Raw genomic sequence first — 19,580 nt, 5'->3', positions numbered from 1 at the left:
TTTTTTTTTGGTTATGACACTTTTTGATAATTGAATATGACCCAGGAACATTGGCTACATTTCCATGAGACTTTGAATTCCTCTTTAATTCAGAATAAAAATTAAATCCTCTTTAAAAGATTAAAAATGACCTTGTTAATAATTCAGAATGAAAATGATCACTCTGAATTCAACTTCAATCTGAAGTAAGTCTCTGCTTTATTCTGATTTTAAATCCGATCGTTCTGAGCATGCTCCTTCGCTTGTCCTGTCGCCATGACGCACATATTCCAAGATGGCCGCCTGAAGCAAGCGTTGGACTCAAGCCCAGACTCTTTATTTAACAGGAGCCTTAGAAGAAATGGATATCATGAACAGAGTTGATGGAGCATCAACATGTGGACCTTTTAAAGCTGTAGTGTCTTATTGTTCTTATTGTGTGGTCTCCATGTTGGAACCCAAAATTAAAGAAGCAGGAACTGGAGTCTGTTTTCTTCAGGTAGTCGTAAATACGTCACGCCCGCCCCTGTCCAATCAGAACCCCTCCCAACCCCCAGACCTTAAGAGGAATAAAGACCATTAAACAGGTTTTCCATGTAAATCTCAATTCAGAATTAATATTTCCATGTAAACATGAAGGAGAATACTTTAATTCAGAATTAAAAACATCATGTAGGCGAGGCCAGGGTAGCTGTTCCAGAGAAAGGAACATAACAGGGTTAGGGTTTAATGTATGAGATCATAAATATTTATCTTTAAGCTGTTGATGAAACCTACATTATTATAAACACTGCATATCTTATCATTATTAAAGGTTAAAGGTGACATATCACGCTTTGTTCATCAACATATATTGGTCTAAGAGGTCCCCAAAACATGTCTTTAAAGTTTATGTTAAAAAAACACTTTGAAATCAGATTCTGGTCTGCCTGAAAACCCCTCTTCTTCAGTCCTCCTCAGAACAGTCTGTTTTCTCTCTGACCACGCCCCCTCAGGAAGTGGATGTGGCCTCGGCTGTCCAGCACGTTGATCTAATGTTTACATTTTGGCTGAATATACACGGCTGCTCACAGACCCGCGTTACTTCAACCCTCTGAATCTGATCCAGAATCTGATCCTGACGGAGAGGCGCCTGCAGCAGGACCTTTCTGAACCATTGGTCACAGATTTAGTGTTTCTTGTTGTTTTATTTGTCAGCATGTCGACGTGTGTCTTGGTACACAGTGACAAACATGTAGCTATGTGGCTATGCTAACTAGCGCTAGCACTTATCCATGATAACTAAAAATCCTCCACTAGATCTTCAAATCTGCAGACGTGGGGAGTCAAAGCGACCTTTGTGTTTATTAAGACAGCCTACAACTAGCATGCCTCCCTCCTAAGCTCCTTGTTAGCACACATGTGTGCAGGGAATGAAAAACGGAGGAGGGGTTGAGTTGTATTTTATACAGTCTATGGGCTGAACAAGCTCCGAGCTCTGACTTCCTGTTACAGACCGGATGGCGTTGTGACGTATGAAAAACACTGCAAACTGAAACGGCTGGTTTCAGCACACATTTACAGAAAGGTGGAGAAATCAGAACAGGGGCAGAATGGAGTCTTTGACTTTTCAGGGGGTTTGTAGACAGGGACACAGATTTCAGGGAGAGAACCATTAAAAAGTCCATTTTGCATGATATGTCACCTTTAACTCTTTCAAAAACCAGAATTCAAAATGCTTATAATAATCACTGTTGAACATCAACAACATCACAGACGCTGTTTGAAGTTTTATTGTTTTATTAAATATTCATTAACTGACAAACTCTGAAAGCATTTCCAACATGATCAATTAAAACAAAAATATAACCTGAACAAATGTTTGAATTCTTCAGTTTCACAGATTCAGGGACATCACTGAAAAACACAATGAAGCTTTAAGTGAATAAATTTAACATTTAGATGTGTTATAATCCTTCTCTGCAGCCAGTGTTACACTCTGTGGTAATGTAGTAATTCCACTTAGTGAAGACAGTCTGCTGTAGAAGTCCTTCATTGTTAATGTGACTTAAACCCTGCACATGGTTAGTCATGGGAAATCTTCATTTTAATATTTATTCATCATTCTATGAGTTATAATGTGACACCCTGAATAGTAAACACACTTAAAGTATAACTTTCCTACTCTATAACAACAGTATGATTTCACACTTCAGAGGGAAACTGTACAATAAGATACACTTAATAAAATATGATATTGTTAGCATACTAACTCATTGGGTAAACAACATGGAGGATATTTAATATTACATCTTGTCCATCAGCAGCAGAGCTGGAGAGAGCATCTCTGAGCTGCAGCTCTCTAAGACTTCCTATCTTAGCTTATTTTAACTCACTTTAAATACAATATATTTCTAATTTTCCTTTTCTTTTCTATGTTTCATTTGAATTGTGTTCTTGTATGCTTGTCTGAATGTTTCCAAAGCTTTTAATATTTGAATGTAAAGCACATTGAGTTGCCCTGGAGTATGAAATGTGTTATCCAGATAAAGCTGCTTTACAGAGTCACTGAAACTAAAGAGGGAGAGAGAACAGACACCATGCTCAAAGAGGAGACTCATTCAATCTTAAAGCAGGGATGCACCGAAAATGAGGAAACCAAGGCCCAAAACTGAAACCCTGAAATAAATGATTATGCCAAATTATTAGTAGCATTGCATTTCTGTGTACTAACCTCACTCAAATCAAGGCGGTGCAATAAATGAATATTCAATCAATCAATCATCTCCACCAAATCCATCACCTCTGCATCCCTCAGCACACTCACTGACTGTCTTACCCAAATTAAAACCAGGATGCAAAAAAACTGTCTTCAACTAAACTGAAACAAATCAGACATCATCATCATCATCATCGGCCCCAAATCCCTCACCACAACCACCCAAAACTTCTCCCTCACATTTGATAACACCACTCTGGCTCCATCAACAGCATCCTCTTCGGCTCATCATCCAAAGTCCTCAATAAACTCCAGTACATCCAAAACTCAGCTGCCAGTCTACTCACTCACTCCCTGTCCTGTGATCACATCCTCTAAAACCTCCACTGACTTCCTGTCCCCCAACGCATTCACTTCAGACTCCTCCTCCTGACTTACAAAGACCTCCATCACCTGGCACTCTCCTATCTCACTGACCTGCTTCACCCTCACAACCCCTCCAATGAAAACCTCCACTGACTTCCTGTCCCCCAACGCATTCACTTCAGACTCCTCCTCCTCCATCACCTGGCACTCTCCTATCTCACTGACCTGCTTCACCCTCACAACACCTCCCATGCTCTCTTCTCCTCCAATGAAAACCTCCACTGACTTCCTGTCCCCCAACGCATTCACTTCAGACTCCTCCCCCTGTCCTCCTGACTTACAAAGACCACCTGGCACCCTCCTATCTCTCTGACCTGCTTCACCCTCACAACCCCTCCAATGAAAACCTCCTCTCCCCACCCTGCAGGGCCAAGCACCGAACCTGGGGCGACAGGGCTTACTCCATTGCTGCCCCCCACCCTCTGGAACTCCCTCCCCAAACACATATGCAACTCCACTGACCTCCAAACATTCAAATCCCACCTCAAACCTCTGACACTAAATGTGAGCACACATTGCTTTGAAGCTATCTGTATTATCAGCTGAAGACACACAATGTATGGATATAATGTCCTTTAACCTATCAGGGTTCACTTCTATAGATGTCCTCTACACAAAGACCAGACTCAGACCTAACCCTAACCCAGTCTCCCACATCAGATACTACAATGCTAAACACTAAAAATGTTGAGTATGATTACAAAGCCAAAGCTAGACCTGGACCGACCCCTCCATGTGAAATAATAATTCTGGTTCTTTGTAGCAGACAGGACGGGCTCTTGCACAGCAGTCCTTGTCACTCCAGCCGAAGCCCCATTGAACACTCATGATAGCACACTGGCCGTCCTGCGCTGTGCCTGGCTCTCCCTGGGCCCAGTTGGTTTTACCGACTGGCTTCTTGTTCAGCCAGTACCACTCACCAGTCAGGGAGCTCCGACGCATGCCGATCCACACCTCCCACAACCCCCTAGCCTGGTTGATTTTGCCGTAGACCTGTGTCTGATGAGCAGCGGCGGGGAAGCTGATCAGTGTCTTGCCTTGGTCCTCACAGTACTTCACGGATTCCTGCCAGCTCTTTGCGTCTTCGCCGATTTGGATGACCTCCGGAGTCAAGACACAGCCTCTGTAATCTGTGGGGGGGGTCAGATAACACAACAATGAAAACTGAAGTACTTCAACTGGATACCTAACAATGTACCTTACAGGATAATAATTCAATCAGCTTCTTCACTGTTAGGGTTAGAATATATATATATATACATATAGCTGACTCAGCTGACTGATGGAAGAGGAAGTAAAGACAAACAAAAACATGGCGCCGGGGAAAACTGTGTGCTCCGTAGTTCACACCTCACACTATAGGATCAGAGGAGAGGGATGTTGTGTGATCTGTCTCTTGTTGTCATTAAGTGTGTGCTCTCTGAATGTGTGAAGGTTTGAAGGATCCTGGAATGTGTGCCGGCCTTTAGACACAGTTGTATCAACACTCAAACTAGAACACTGTCAGCCTACATGCTGCTACAGTTGATGCTTCATACCTGGGGATTTACTGATCACCGTAGCTGGATTCCCAAACAGGGTATCGTTCTGGTTTCCTTGGAAGTAGACGGCCATTGTGGAAGAATTATGCCAGATTACATTCTGGCGTTGCGACAGTGAAACTTTGGTGGAGACATAGTCTGTCTTTGGCAGCCTGTCCCACTCTGAATCTTTTAAATTAGACTTTCCAATGTGGACTCCTTGGGAATGATCCTTGTGGACCACAATCACAGCAAAGTTTTCCACATCTTGAAGGGTGTTGATGACATAACAGGCGGCAAACTCTGTCTTTGGGATCAGATTAAGGAGCAAGCCTGGACGGAAGAGGACAGCTGCACCAGCAGTTTCAACCAGCGGGTGGTCTGGATCAAATCTCTCTCGTTTAGTGGATCCTTCTCTTGACAGAAGGATATATGTTTCATCTTCAGCGTCCTCGGCCACAGCAGGTGGGATGTAGAATTTGAGTGTGTCACTGTTGGCCGGGGGCAGCATGGTGTACAGCAGGCCACAGCTGCAGTCGAGGCGGATGGCGCAAGTGTGACCAAAGATGACCGCCACCGGGTGGTCGGCCTTCACCGCTCGGTACGTGTCATCTGTTATGAAGACCTGGGCGACCTGGTACGGCTCCAGAGAAAGGGTTTTGGTGGAGTCTGCTTCAACGGTCACTTGGTTGTCTCGGTCAGTGTTGATGATAGTGAGCTTGAAAGGTTGTCTTTCAGTGACATCAACATCGTTTTCCTCTGTGGTTCCTTTGATGGTTGGGACTGGTGGGATGAAGTACTTTGTTCCCAGTTGGTCGGTCGGTATGACCAGAGCGGTTTGGACACTGCTGGTTTTGGAGCTGACGGCGTGGACGGTGAATTTGTTCTGGCTTTCAATTATGAGAGTTAAGTTTGAGAATTCAGACTTCTTCAGCTCGTGCTTTTCATCGAACGTAAACATTCTTGTTTGACGTTTTTCCAAGACTGTTTGGTTTTGGTAACCGTTTGATTGAACATTGACACTTGTCCCGTCAGACAGGGAGGTGATGTAGATCTTGTTTTCGGGAGGACTTGGATGAAAGGAGGCGATGTTTTCCGGAAAAGCAACAATGAATTTGAGACCAGCGCTGCCTTCAGATGAAGTGGACTCTGAGGAAGGAAAATAGAATCAGTTGATGCACAAAAACTCAAAGTGTTGTTTCAAAAACCTCCACCAAGCAACATTTGAGCTCCATTATGGTTATTAACCTTGATCTTTTATTACCAAAGATCAAGGTTAACTTATTTATAGAGCAGCAGAGCCTTTTGATGAGTTTTCAGTGCAGACTGGAAACATTTGGGTTTGACACCAAAAGATCAACACGAGACAAGAGATCAACATTCCAGCTTTTAGTCCCAGGTATGCTCAGTTTCAGATTTGGGGTTTTGCCTGTGCAGACTGCAATTATAGTCAGAGGAGTAACCAACATGAAAACCAGAGAGCTGTCTATGGGTGAAAAAGAAGCAATTAGTGAAGCTGAGAGAAGATGGGAAATCAACCAGAGCCATTGCACAAACATTGTCCATAGCTAGTACAACTATCTGGAATGTCCTGAAGAAGAAAGAAACCTCTGGTGTACGAAGTAACAGACATCGAACGGGTAGACCAAGGAGAACAACAACAATGTCAGTTTTCAGTCCACCCAGAGTACTCCAGGTATCATAGATTTCCTTGTTGATACAACTGCATGTAGGTATGGCCCCTGCACAAATGCACAGGAAACCCCTTATAGTCACTGGAGGGACCGACCTTTACAACGCCATGCATGCACTGCAAGAGACACTCTGATTGGATCAATGTTTGAATACTTCTCTGCATGCAGTGCAGAAGCTCAGTGTTTACCAAAGGAGAAATGTTCAATGTGTGATATTTGCAGACTTTGTTACTCCTTAGTTTCTGTTTTTAAACCCACATAGTTCTTATATAGTGAGAGCACTCAGGGATGTATCAGGGGTGACCAAGAGGAGGAGTACCGAAGTCTAGTGAGGGACTTTTAGAGCCACACAAACCACCTGCAGCTCAACACCTCAAAAACCAAAGAGCTGATCATAGACTTTGGGAAGTCCAGGCCACGCCCCCAAGCTCTGTCCATCATGTTGTTTCTACTCAGATTTAGAATTGCTTGTGGATGAAACTTAAAGTATGAAGTTGATGGAAGTCATTTATCAGCGCTGTCTTTGTCACCCCGACTAATAAAACTAAGTTTAAGGAACTAAGACAAAACAAATTTGGTAACACTTTACAATAAGGGTCCCTTAATTAGCGTTAGTAAATGCATTATTAAGCATTAATTAACAGTTTAATAATAGTTTAATTAACTAACACATTGGTTAATGCATTAATAAGCAGTTAATTAATGTCCACTAATCAGAGTTAATTAATACATTATTAAGCATTAATAAAAGTTACAAAACTTAATTAGTTAACCATTAGTGAATGCTTTCTGGACCCTTATTGTAAAGTGTAACACATGCATCACTTAAGTAACACATTATAAATGCTTAACTGCCTCATAAGCATCAGCATAAGCGTGTGCATCACTTTTAAGTGTCCTCTGGAAACACTTCTGTTGTGTTGCTGTCTATTTGCAGCACGTTTTTCTAATGTATTGTGTTGTGGTCTTTGCATCGCGTTTTCTAAATGCTGCGCATGTGTTGTCAAATTGATGAAGATGTTTTCTTCATTTTCTTGTGTTTTGTCTTTTTGCATGTGTTTTCTTAAGTTGCAGTGCTGTGAGCTCTCAGGGCCACCGTACTTCTCTGTGCCAGTTGAGATGTTATCTGTGATTATCTGTTTTATTCTAAATAAAATGTGTTGAATTCTTTATATGTGTTGCTTCAACTACATTTCAACTCATTTTGCTTCAGCGTATGTGTTACCTAAGGGATACATGTGTTACACTTTACAATAAGGGTCCAGAAAGCATTCACTAATGGTTAACTAATTAAGTTTTGTAACTTTTATTAATGCTTAATAATGTATTAATTAACTCTGAGCAGTGGACATTAATTAACTGCTTATTAATGCATTAACTAATGTGTTAGTTAATGTTAGGTAATACATTATAACGATTATTAAACTATTATTAAACTGTTAATTAATGCTTAATAATGCATTAACTAACGCTAATTAAGGGACCCTTATTGTAAAGTGTTACCACAAATTCAACTTCTTGGCTTACTGAACTTAACATTTCAAGGCAGCCAGGTTACAAATTATTTAAAGTTGAACTAACTTATTTTTCCTTACAGTGAGGTCAATGTGTTTGCATAACAAACACGCAAAGACATTCAAATTATTCAAATCATTTAAAGGTAAAGCAACAAATCCAAACCATCAGACAAGCTGGACCCGTGAGGCGTCTTCATGTTGGCCTGACTGAAACCCAGACCTAGTCTCAGTGACATCACCCGTCGGTTCCTGCAGACGTTTTGAGCCCAGAGAGGACAGGGGTCCTAACACCGTCTAACTTCTCTAACATCAGACTCTGAGGTGGAGCTGAGGCCGGCCTTTGGTTCCCCAGCATTCAGTTACAACGCACCCACATGTTGGGGCGACCACACACCAGGTGTCAGGGGATAGTTAGAGCTGGTTCATAAAGAAACACCTGCTGCAGGTAGAGACCAAGCTAACACTGAGCCCCTCAGATAAGAACTCAGCCTGTCACAGGAAGTCATCACGCCATCTTTAAAGACGCACAGCACAGGGGGAAACATGGATTCATCAGAGTTTTTATTATCAGTGATGAACTTTAACTCGTCTTAGTCTCCTCTTCATCATGAAGAAATGAGTCATTAAGGAACATTTATCCTCATCATTTAAATGAACCCTGGTCTCCATATGTTAGTGTCAATCATTGGTTCATAAACTTTCAGGTAAACTCTCTTCAGTAGTTTTTGTTGCTTGATTCAAAGTAGTGATGTTTACTGTACCTGTGTTTGGAGCTGCAGACAGCAGCAGCAGCGGCAGCAGAAGTGGAGTCATGGTGGAAGCAGACCAACACAGAAGAGTCCATAAGTGGAAGTCAGAACCTTAAATAAAATGTAACCAGAGATTTAATCATCACTTTTAGAGAGCCACCTGTCCCACCTTTACAACTCCTCTGTAGTTTTGTATGGAGACCACTGTATGTGTAACTCTGTGTTGGTTGGGATGTACACTGTGTACACTGTTTATTGGGGAGAAATAAAATATAATGTTACCGTGTATTTGAACAATATCCTAGAATGTTTTATAACACACTTCTGTATGTACAGTCTGAAGTAAGTGTTACACTGAACATAAACAGGCCTGAGTCATTCTGATGAATGGAGAAGAAGAGTTTTACACTGAGCACATCAGTGTTTAACTGGCTCTTATTAATGTCTCTTCATATGGTGGTTTGTGTCATTTGAAAACAAAATACCATTTAGAGAAGAGATAAATGTTCTGAATGTAAAGTTTCATTTTGCAGGAGACCTGAGGAGTTTTGCTCATTGTGTGTGTGTGTGTGTGTGTGTGTGTGTGTGTGTGTGTGTGTGTGTGTGTGTGTGTGTGTGTGTGTGTTTGATTTGTGTGTAGAGTTCTGAGAGCATGAGGAATGCTTTCAGAAAATGTGTGTAAACACTGGAGAAAACCCAGAGGAAAATAAATGTAGAGAGGAGATCTCCAAAGTGTTTCATGTCTGTCTCCTAGACAACAAGGAGATCTGTTTGAAAGCTAAATGAGACGATAGCTTATGTCTCCTGTTTCTCATTCTTGCCTCCAGAAAAGGAGATCTGGTCTGAATCTGAAATGGTTCTCAGGTATTCCTCAGGTGTTGTGACTCCTTTTGAGCTCAGGTGGAGAAATCAGGGAGCTCTCTCAGTCTAACCTCATCCCTTTGTTTCTGTCAGACTCAGTTTTTGTGTCTCAAGTTGAGCTCAGATGGAGCAAAGAAAGAGCCTGAGCTCATCTTTTCATCAACATTTAAAGCACCCTGCAAAATTAACATTTATATGGAATTATCCACAAACTTACAATCCTCATTAAAACATGTGAACCACTTCAGATCAGGACTTTAGATGTGAAATGATCTCTTCTTTGACTTCACAGTCTGGTCCTTCCTTTACAAGTCTGTGTGGAACAAAACCACTTCACAAAGATTTAGTGGATTTGAGAGAAACTGCAACAGATAGAGATTTCATCCCAGGTCTGACCGACCCTTTATTTCAAATATGGGCCAAAAAAGGGCCGACCGGATTTATCCAGATTATTACAATTAAAGGGGTGGACTCTTTTGGGCTCTGGTGGCCTAGCGGTCTAAGCGCCCCACATACAGAGGCTACAGTCCCCGTCGCAGGGTTTGCCAGTTCAATTCCTGGCGGATCGACCATTTCCTGCATGTCTTCCCCCGCTCACTACTCCCCACATGTCCTGTCTCTCTTCAGCTGTCCTGATAAATAAAGCCCAAAAATATATTGAAAAAAAGAGAAGAAAATGATCCATTAATGAGATCTCTCAAATCAGACTCATGTCATGGTTTAACTATTTCTCCTGGTGAATTTTAGGAGAAACTAATGAGAACAATTTAAAACTTGAATGAGGCTGAAGAGAGAAACTCAGTTTTGTCTCTGGAGACTTAGAAGAGAAAGCTTTGAGCAGGAACATGTTCCTCTGGGAAACTGTAATACAAAACAAAACAACAAGTATACAGGTAGGTGATATATATATATATAAGTGTTGTTAGTCCAAATGATTGTGAGCTAGTTATTTCAGTCTCCTTACAAACAGCAGATGTTGCTTCAGAAAGTTTTTCATCAGAATAAAAACAGCTGATTATAAAAACAGCTGATTTATAAAAACAGCTGATTATAAAAACAGCTGATTATAAAAACAGCTGATTATAAAAACAGCTGATTATAAAAACAGCTGATTATAAAAACAGCTGATTATAAAAACAGCTGATGTCATGATCATGTTGTTGTTTAAAAATATGATTACAGATTCAATCTCTCATCATTCAAAAAAGATCAAGAATCATCCTAAAAAAAGAAACCTTCATGCTCTCCCATACAATCAGTAAGATACAGTCTGAAGCATTTCAAGATAATTAGTTAAAAATATAAATGAATTCAGTTTATTTCACTTTCTTGTTTCTGGTAGAAAATCTGAACTTACCTTTCTGTGAGTCGTCAGACGAGTGTTCCAGGAAACTCTCCCTTCATCGTGTCTTTGCAGGATTAGAAGAAAACATTTGTCAGTCAAACAAAGTGATTTGGAAGAAGTTTGCATGAGATCTGACGGAGATGGGTGTGTGTGTGTGTGTGTGTGTGTGTGTGTGTGTGTGTGAGGGGAAGAAGAAAAGGAGAAGGAGGACACAAGGGGGGAAGAAGGGTTTACAGAAGAGAGGACTGGAGATAGAAAAGAGAGGATTTTCAAAGAGGGGAGAAAAAGAGAAAGAGTTGAGAGAAGGAAGAGGAGGTAAAGAGTGGTGAAGGGGAGATAAGACGGAGGGAATGAGAAGGACTCTTGAAGGAGAGGAGGGGAAGGTCAGTTTTGAAAGTCAAATCAGTCTGAGCTCCACAGGCTCTGAAGGAAGCTTTGGTATCCAAAACAATGCAAAGACAGGAGGAGGATTTTCAGAACAACAGCAGCTGTCAGGAGAAGAAAGATTTCCATCTGTCTTCTTCTTCAATCGTTGTTTTCTCTGACAGACGAATCTGATAGATTCTCTGTTTAAGATTCAAAATGAGACCAAACCTGAAACTCCATCCATCATAAATACAGATACTAACATCCACTGATCAATATTACAGTTTTTATCAGTCCCTTTGGTACATGCCTCAGATCAGAATTGAAATTCTCAAAATACTTCTTCACATCATTGCGTCACTTGTGCACATCAAAAAAGCAGTTTCTCATTCCACTGGAGTGTGTGCTTGTTGCAGCAGCTCTCTCTTCATTGTTCTTCTCTCTGTTCAGTTCTCTTTGTATTTGGAGCCTGTCAGGACTTTTAAGGACTCATTTGTTGGCCATAGACACCAAACTGACTACGTCTGCAGGGGTGTTTTAACTGTTTTTGTTCCTGTGTGTGTCAGGAGCATGGTCCAGAGATCCTACGTGTAACCTTGGTAACATTGTTTACATACAAGATCAGCTGTTAGCATCGTTTAGCATGTCGATGCTAAGGAGGCAAGGGTGACGTGCTGGTACCATAGACTGTAAATAAAAATGGACAGCGTTGCTCCGCCTCTTCCTGTTGTACGGTTCTGAAGCCAAAAAATCCCTCTCCTGGGCGCCGCCATTGTGCAGCCAGAGCCTGTGAAGCCACGGTAACGAGCTCCGCCCTACAACGTGACGTCACAAGACGCTGTGTGTCCTTTGAAGTTTCCCTCTACGGCGGCTGTGAATCAAACAGGAAGTAAAACCCCGTTTTAACCTCTAATAACCAACGAAGAAGAAACTTTTCAGGAAAAAGAGTCCTTGAACACAACACAGTCAAATACTAACTACATATCACCACAGCATACGGACGTGAGAAACATTCAGACCATGTGTATTTATGTTTTAAAGTGTGACTGCAGTCCCATTCAAATGAATGGGGGAGACAGAGATTTTGACCTATACTGCAGCCAGCCACCAGGGGGCAGTCACACTGCTGAAAGCTTCACCACCAGCCGAGGGAGATGCACCCCTGGCTGGTACTGAGGTGTAAGCAAAGAAAGACCACATGGACCTGTCCTTCCACCCACCGTTATGGGGACTGTAAGATCTATCTATGATCCAGCTAACCCAGCACCAGAGTAGCATCATGCAGAGCTAACACCGGACACGAACGCCACAGTGGAAGGATTTCACCTGCTGTGGGCGGACAGGATACAGGAGAGCCAGACTGAACTAACTGGGGAAGAAGACCAGCTCAGTCCTGGACCCTGTGGAGGTGGTGGCTGACAGGAGGATTATGGCCAAGCTGTCGTCTCTGATGGACATTTCTTTCCTATATATATTCTTGTTAAATTCTTGTTCTGTACACCTTCTTGTTTGCTGCTGGAACTCCATGAATTTTCCCGTTGGGGGACGAATAAAGGAGGATCTTATCTTATCTTAGAACAAGTTCAAAGTCAAAGTCTTCTTTATTGTCAAATAATCTGCAGTATGCAGCAGACATACTGAGGATTTGATATTTCTCTCTCAGACCATAGCAACGACAACAACAGATACACATAGGAAAGCTAGAAAAAGATGAGCTAAGATTAAAAAGAGTGAGCTAATAAAAATAATAAAATACAGTTTGAAACAGTACAAAAACTTTGCTATAATGCAATTTAAAATCAAACTGGATCAAACTGTCCCTCAGTCTGCTGGTTCTGGCCCGGAGACTGCGTAGTCTCCTTCCTGATGGCAGCAGGCTGAAGAGGCTGGCTTTCAAAAAGGAAAGTTTGAAGCCTACTCTTAAAAGTAGAGAGGGGGTCTGCCTCCCGGACCCTGACTGGTAGATGATTCCAAAGGAGAGGGGCCTGATAACTGAAGGCTCTACCTCCCATACTACTTTTAGAGACTTCAGTTTCATGTAATAAACAATCAGAGAACAGGAGGACGGGTAATCAGGTGATGAAGACCTGTCTGATGTTGGAGCTTCTTCGTCTTTGCCAATCAGAGGAATGATGCCATCTAGTGGCTGAAACAGAGAACAACACTGACTCGAATGTTCCCCTCTAACCCTCTTTTGGTTTTCTTTTCTTTCTCTTCAACAGACCTTTGGTTTTGATTTGAGAGACGTTGAAAACATGAATATATCTGAGACTGAATTTTCCTCGCTCAGTTATTAAAATAAAATCTCCCCTTTGTGTTTCCTGATTCGACACACGTGGAGATGTTTGCACCTTCTTCAGCTTCATGACTCTCCCTCTCGGCCTGGTGACCTCTGAGGTGAACCCGAGCGAGCTGTACATCTCCAACAGCAATTACAGCAACATGTACCTCTCGTCCACGTACACCTGATGCTCCTGCTGCTGCTGCACACCTCATCATCCCTCACATCCATCTGAACCCTGAGCATTCAGCAGGAAACAGTGTAAGTGGGACTGTAACCAGAGGTGGACATGGTTTCATTAAACATGTTTAAAATGCAGCCATGAACCCTAAAAATGACTTACTACTTGTTAAACATCTTAACAGAAACTGCTGTATTGTTGTGTTATTATATGTATCCTTACTTTCATTTTCTTTTCCAGAAGAGAAAGCAGTCGAGTTTGTAAACACTCATATTGGTTTTAGATGTGTAATGCCACGCCTGTTCCGGGTGTGAAGCTGACAATATAAAAAGTGTCAACAGGAAACAGAAACCACATTGTTGACAGATCATGTCACACAAGTATTTTGTTATTAATGTATTGCTTTGTAAGATAAGGATTTAAATAGTAATGACTAAACAGATTTGAGCTTCTTTAAAATCATATAAAAAGCTATATTCAATTTAATTTAAATCATTTGCATTAATGCATTTTTATGTTGTTCTATAACTTATTTTTTTACATTTTATTTGTATAGTATTTTTGTCATTAATCCTTTTATCTATTTTATGTTTTTCAATAATATTTATACATCTATCTAACATTATTTACCATGTATAATATTTATTCATTTTTTAAATATTTTAATTTTTTTGAATTTTGTTCTTTGATATTAATAACTTAATAGTGTATTTTGTTTTTTAAATTAAGATGTATGTAGCTACATGCTCATTATTTTTAATTAATTTTAAAAAGTCAATTTAGTGTTATTTATTTATTCACTACACTTTTACATTCCATTCACCGTATTTATCTTGAGTTAATACATGCACTTTTTTTTACTTATTCTGATGTAATTTAATAACCATTTTGTAATTTAAAAAAATTATAATTATGTTTTATTTTTTGATCATTTACTTCATTTTATTGTTTGATTATCTTAACTTTTTAGATGATGTCTGCATTTAATATTCTTTAATTAACAAAAAAATCTTAATTCTTTTTTTTTATGTTTTTAGGATTTTTGTAGTCACTTTACATTGTAATTTCATTGTATTCCTATAATTTAATTGCTTTTAAATATTATTTATTTAACTCAATTTTATTTAAAAAAAATACCAAACTTTGTAAATATTTTTTTTATTTCACTTTATTTTATTTCATTAATTTTTTCATTATTGTTTATCATATAATATTAATACATTTTAATATTTTAAAATGCCTCCATCAGAGGTCCCATGGTGTTGACAGAGGAGGGCGGTTATCTGCTCATGCGCAGCTGTCAGATCACGAAGAAGAGTAACGTCACTCTATTCTGTCTAATCAGAAGCGCTTGTCTCTCTTTTCTATCCAATCAGAAGAGCTGCTTCGGAGTAAGCCCCGCCCCTGAGAGAAACCGCCATCATGAAATTAAAAACAAAAAGCAGATGAGCCTCAGACCGTCCTCAGAAACAGGTAAACTTTCCTCCCTGCTGAAACACAGAGATTTAAACACTATGAGGACACAGAGCTCGTTTCCGATGGGCTCTCTGTGTTGTTTTAAGTCGTTATTAAAGGATCACATCTTTAATTCTCCCTGATTATCCCTCTTATGGAAGCTAACGTCAGATTAGCATGCCGCTGCTAACTGTTTGAGACATCTACAGCAAACCGTAACGACATTTTTTACCTTTTTAAGCTCCTAAAATTTAAAAAACTGTTCTTTAATAACTAAACATGATAATACCAGGGCAGAGGAAGTTAACCATGAAGGTGACGTTGGAGCCAGAGGCCGAGCTAACGAGCTAACGTTAATATGATGATGTAAAGTTGCAGCGCGCCAACCTGCTCTGAGGTTTATTATGAGACTTAAACATCATTTAATGTGAACATTAGAGACAACAAGCTGACTGTAAACATGAGCCGAATGATTAATAAGATATAAAACATCATCTCTATGAAGTTAAAAATTAACATTATCACAGTTTGTGTGTGTTAGGAGAGAAATCATGTGAAGTGAACCCTCAGCTCTAAGATGTGTCACCACAGCCCACCAAACCTCCTTTAGATATCCGCTGTTTTTACTGTAAACCGTCTAAAAATGATAAAACATAACGCTATAATGCAAAATTTGAAGACAATGTTAAAGTTTACAATCCATTAAAGGGTTCGGCATAGTTTATGAGACATTTAAGGAAGTTTGAGTTTATTTAAATGGCTGTTAAAGAAGCATAAGAGGAGATAAAACAATGGAGGTGAACAAAAATACAAGATTTAGATATTCTAATGATGTTAAAGTACTGCATGCATGGAATTATAGTGAAAGACAACATGATGATTTTAATAGAAGTATAAAAATGAGTTAATTAAGAGAACAATATAGGAAAAATGAAGCTCAGATTTCTTGATATTAAGACTAGACACTGGAAAAACTTGGTGCCACACAGGGTACACAAGTGTTTACAAGCAGTAGAGGACAGAAAGGTTATTCAAGATGTAAATAAAGAGATGCACATTAATTCAAACTGCAGGTTGAGACATTATGCACATTAAAATAGCTTTGAAATACTCTTTGCATGGTGCCTTCTTATCGATGAAGTGTGCAGAGATATTTAATCTGCATCCTGTTCGTATCCTCAGAGTTTAAGAGAATACCTCCTTTGTGATATCTTCATCCCTCGTTTGTCAGATTTGATCGACACGTTGTCAGACCGAGACAGCGGGAACATGAGTGAGGTGGCGGAGGAAGCGATGGACAGCTCTGCAGTGTCAGAAGAAGAAGAAGTGGAGGACCAGCAGGAGGCGACGCAGGAGGACACGTCGAGTCCGGACAAAAGCAGCTCCAAAATATCCGGTAGAGAAACACGACGGAAATGTTGACTCTGTTTGTTTTCAGTCAAATGATTCCTGCATGTTACTCTTCGTTCTTGGCTGTGGTTCAGTACTCTCTGCATGTCGTCCTTTATTGTGATTTCTCACTGTGTGTTGCAGCCGTGGGTGAAATCCTCGAAGGCAAGAGAGCGAAGAAGACAGTGGAGAGGCTCGACTTCCAGGCACCCAAACAGAAAGAGAAGCTGAAGATTGGAGACGGTGCGTGTTTCACTTCGTCAGACGAGTGTCTTCTGTGTCCTCATGATGTTCTCATGAAGGATGTGTGTTTGTTTTTTCTCCGTTGCTTTCAGGAAGTGGAGATAAATTAGGAGACATTCCACGCACAGGATTCCAGATCACCAAGATGAAACCAGCCGATCTGAAACCTCTGCACACCATCCTGTTCGACCGACCTGGGAAGGTACGAACTCAGAGACTGATGCAGAAGTTTAATCAGTCTGTGTTAGGTTGACTGAACTTTCTCATCAACAAGAGCTTCAGGATTGAAAAGACATCAATATTATGATGATAAACCTGCATGTTCTTAGTTCTAGGACAGATCTTGTAGCCAGACAAACTCCATTTTTAATCCTGCATGGAAAGAACACGGCAGAGTCTCGCTACAGGCGGAGAGAGTAGACTTCTTCTGGGTTAGAGAGAAAATTAAAGAAGCTGAGGGCCGCTGAAAAGAGTGAAATTTAACCCTTGTTGTCCTCAGAAGAAAGACATCACTTAATAAAGAAGTCAGGTATCTTCAGAGCGATTCAGTACGGATCAAGACTCTGGAACACTTTACAAAACTTATCCATTACCAGAAAAGGTTCAAAGCCTGCAACTCTTCATAGTTTAACTCAAGTGCGATGCGTCCGTCAGACTCCAAACATTTGCAGCAACTCCAGAATGCTTGGTTCTGGAATCTTGGGTCCTAGATTCCTGGGTTTCAGAATACTGGGTCCTAGAAGTGTGAGAGGGAAATGAAGAAGGAAATATTTGCTATAATCCCCTGTGAGGGAGTGAGGAGTGAAGTGTATGTCATGCAGCTGGAACAAACACATGAAACAGGACAAACAGAAACATCTGAGGTTGAAGAAGGAGAATCCTTTTCAAGACGAGAGAAGTGAAGATGTCTGTTTCCACGAAGCGTAGCTCTCTTATTGTAAACCTCACTCTGAGCTTTCACAGCGTGGTTTGATGTCCTCACTTCCCTCACCTCGTCTGGTAGCAAACACTAAGTTCCTGCTCAGAGCGTCAGGTGTGAAGGAGCGGTTCATAGTGAGTTTCAGGCGTGTACGTGAAAGGGTTAAAGATGATGTCAGAAGCAGATCTGATGATTGTTTGTTTCCTCAGATGGCCATGATAAAGAAGAACCTCCGCCTGTTTAACGGCTTTCCTTTCGACACAGACAGCGAGCAGTACGCCAAGAAAAGAGAGAAGCTTCTCAAGTGAGTTTGTTTGTTTTTGGGGGATCACATCAGGAGGATCAAAACTACATTTAGTGGAAGTGGTTCAGGTTTAAGATCTGAAAGGAGAGATACTGAGAGGTTTCTGGATCTCTGTGACTTTTAAACAAATCAGAACTTTCTTCCTGTTTTTCTCCGTCAGGAACTCAAACTTTACAAACTCCAAGCTGAAGGTGGTCTGTGGGGTTTTGGATCTGGAGAAGAAAGGAACCCACTCGGACCTGGTGGACCGGATCATGAGTTACCTCACAGCACCAAAAAACAGCGGCAAGGTGAGCGGGGAGCTCCGGGTCTGAAAGTCTTCATCGGTGCTGAATAGAGTTAAAGGACTTCTGGAATCATCATCATTCTAGTAGAACTGGGTTCTGGAATCTTAGGACCCTAAATCCTGGTACCTGGAATGCTAGGCCCTAGAATGCTGGGTCCTAGAATCCTCGGTCCTAGAATGCTGGGTCCTAGAATCCTGGGTTCCAGAATGCTTGGTCCTAGAATCTTTGGTCCTGGAATCCGGGGTTCCAGAATGCTGTCCTAGAATCCAGGGTTCTGGAATGCTGGGTCCCAGAATGCTGGGTCCTGGAATGCTGTCCTAGAATCCTGGGTCCTAGAATGCTGTCCTAGAATCCAGGGTTCTGGAATGCTGGGTCCCAGAATCCTGGGTCCTGGAATGCTGTCCTAGAATCCTGGGTCCTAGAATCCTGGGTTCCAGAATGCTGTCCTAGAATCCTGGGTCCTAGAATCCTGGGTTCCAGAATGCTGTCCTAGAATCCTGGGTTCCGGAATGCTGGGTCCCAGAATCCTGGGTCCTGGAATGCTGTCCTAGAATCCTGGGTCCTAGAATCCTGGGTTCCAGAATGCTGGGTCCCAGAATCCTGGGTTCCAGAATGCTGGGTCCTAGAATCCTGGGTCCCAGAATCCAGGGTCCCAGAATGCTGGGTCCTATAATCCTGGGTCCTAGAATCCTGGGTCCCAGAATGCTGGGTCCTATAATCCTGGGTCCTAGAATTTTGGGTCCTAGAATCCTGGGTCCTAGAATGCTGGGTCCTGGAATCCTGGGTCCTAGAATTTTGGGTCCTAGAATCCTGGGTCCTAGAATGCTGGGTCCTAGAATGCTGGGTCCTAGAATCCTGGGTCCCAGAATGCTGGGTTCTCTTAAAGACACAGTAGCTGGAATGATGAGTTCCAGGCAGAGGCTGAAGTCAGGTGTTTGTACAGACGGCAGCCTGAGATCCAAAGTAAAGAGTGTTTGAGCTGTGAGTCATGAGAAGCTGCTGCAGAGCGATCAGACGGACGATGAATGAGTCCTGAAAACGAGTGGATCACTCGCTCTTTACCTGCAGGGATTTAATTCCCTCGTTATCTCTAACTCACGTCTCTGTCTGTCTCTGTCTGTCTCTGTCCGTCTCTGTCCGTCTCTGTCCGTCCCTCCGCAGCGTCTGCCCGTGAAGAAGAAGAGGAAATCAAAGAAGAAGCTCTCCGGTGACGACTCCAACAGCAGCACCAAGAAGAAGAGCAAACCCAAACCCAGGAGCTCCTCGTCCAGCCCCAAGAAATCCAAAACCGGCAGCAAGTCCAAAGCCATCGTCATGGACTCCAGCAGCGACGAGGACGAGGAGGAGGAGGAGGAAGAGAAGGCGG

General features: G+C 41.6%; 2 protein-coding genes across 11 annotated transcripts in view; one reads left to right on the top strand and one right to left on the bottom strand.

The window, feature by feature from the left end:
- Nucleotides 1–1,743: 1,743 nt before the first annotated feature.
- LOC117808869 lies at nt 1,744–8,688 on the bottom strand. Its single transcript, XM_034678542.1, has 3 exons — nt 8,596–8,688; nt 4,642–5,772; nt 1,744–4,233 (listed from the first exon to the last, which is right to left on the bottom strand). Exons 1-3 carry the CDS (start codon nt 8,645–8,647, stop codon nt 3,815–3,817), a joined length of 1,602 nt encoding a protein of 533 aa, XP_034534433.1. The 5' UTR covers nt 8,648–8,688; the 3' UTR covers nt 1,744–3,814.
- A 6,274-nt stretch (nt 8,689–14,962) lies between these two features.
- The window catches only part of dek (DEK proto-oncogene), an 11,437-nt gene continuing 6,819 nt past the window's right edge, over nt 14,963–19,580 (top strand). For 9 of the 10 annotated variants that reach the window (XM_034678537.1, XM_034678536.1, XM_034678535.1 and 6 more), the window contains exons 1-7: nt 14,963–15,090; nt 16,304–16,468; nt 16,606–16,704; nt 16,797–16,906; nt 17,833–17,927; nt 18,088–18,217; nt 19,376–19,580. The exon at nt 19,376–19,580 is cut by the window's right edge and continues 131 nt beyond it. In XM_034678537.1, coding sequence (XP_034534428.1) covers nt 15,063–15,090; nt 16,304–16,468; nt 16,606–16,704; nt 16,797–16,906; nt 17,833–17,927; nt 18,088–18,217; nt 19,376–19,580 — 832 coding nt within the window. In that variant the 5' untranslated portion in view covers nt 14,963–15,062. Of the gene's footprint in view, nt 15,091–15,264; nt 15,288–16,303; nt 16,469–16,605; nt 16,705–16,796; nt 16,907–17,832; nt 17,928–18,087; nt 18,218–19,375 lie in introns of those variants that run through there. The other variant, XM_034678538.1, reaches the window with a different exon arrangement.

The sequence above is a fragment of the Notolabrus celidotus genome, unplaced genomic scaffold (genome assembly GCF_009762535.1).
Source record: "Notolabrus celidotus isolate fNotCel1 unplaced genomic scaffold, fNotCel1.pri scaffold_171_arrow_ctg1, whole genome shotgun sequence".
NCBI classification, from domain to species: domain Eukaryota; kingdom Metazoa; phylum Chordata; class Actinopteri; order Labriformes; family Labridae; genus Notolabrus; species Notolabrus celidotus.
The sequence above is the reverse complement of the archived record's forward strand: the minus strand, read 5'-3'. Positions and strand labels throughout refer to the sequence as shown.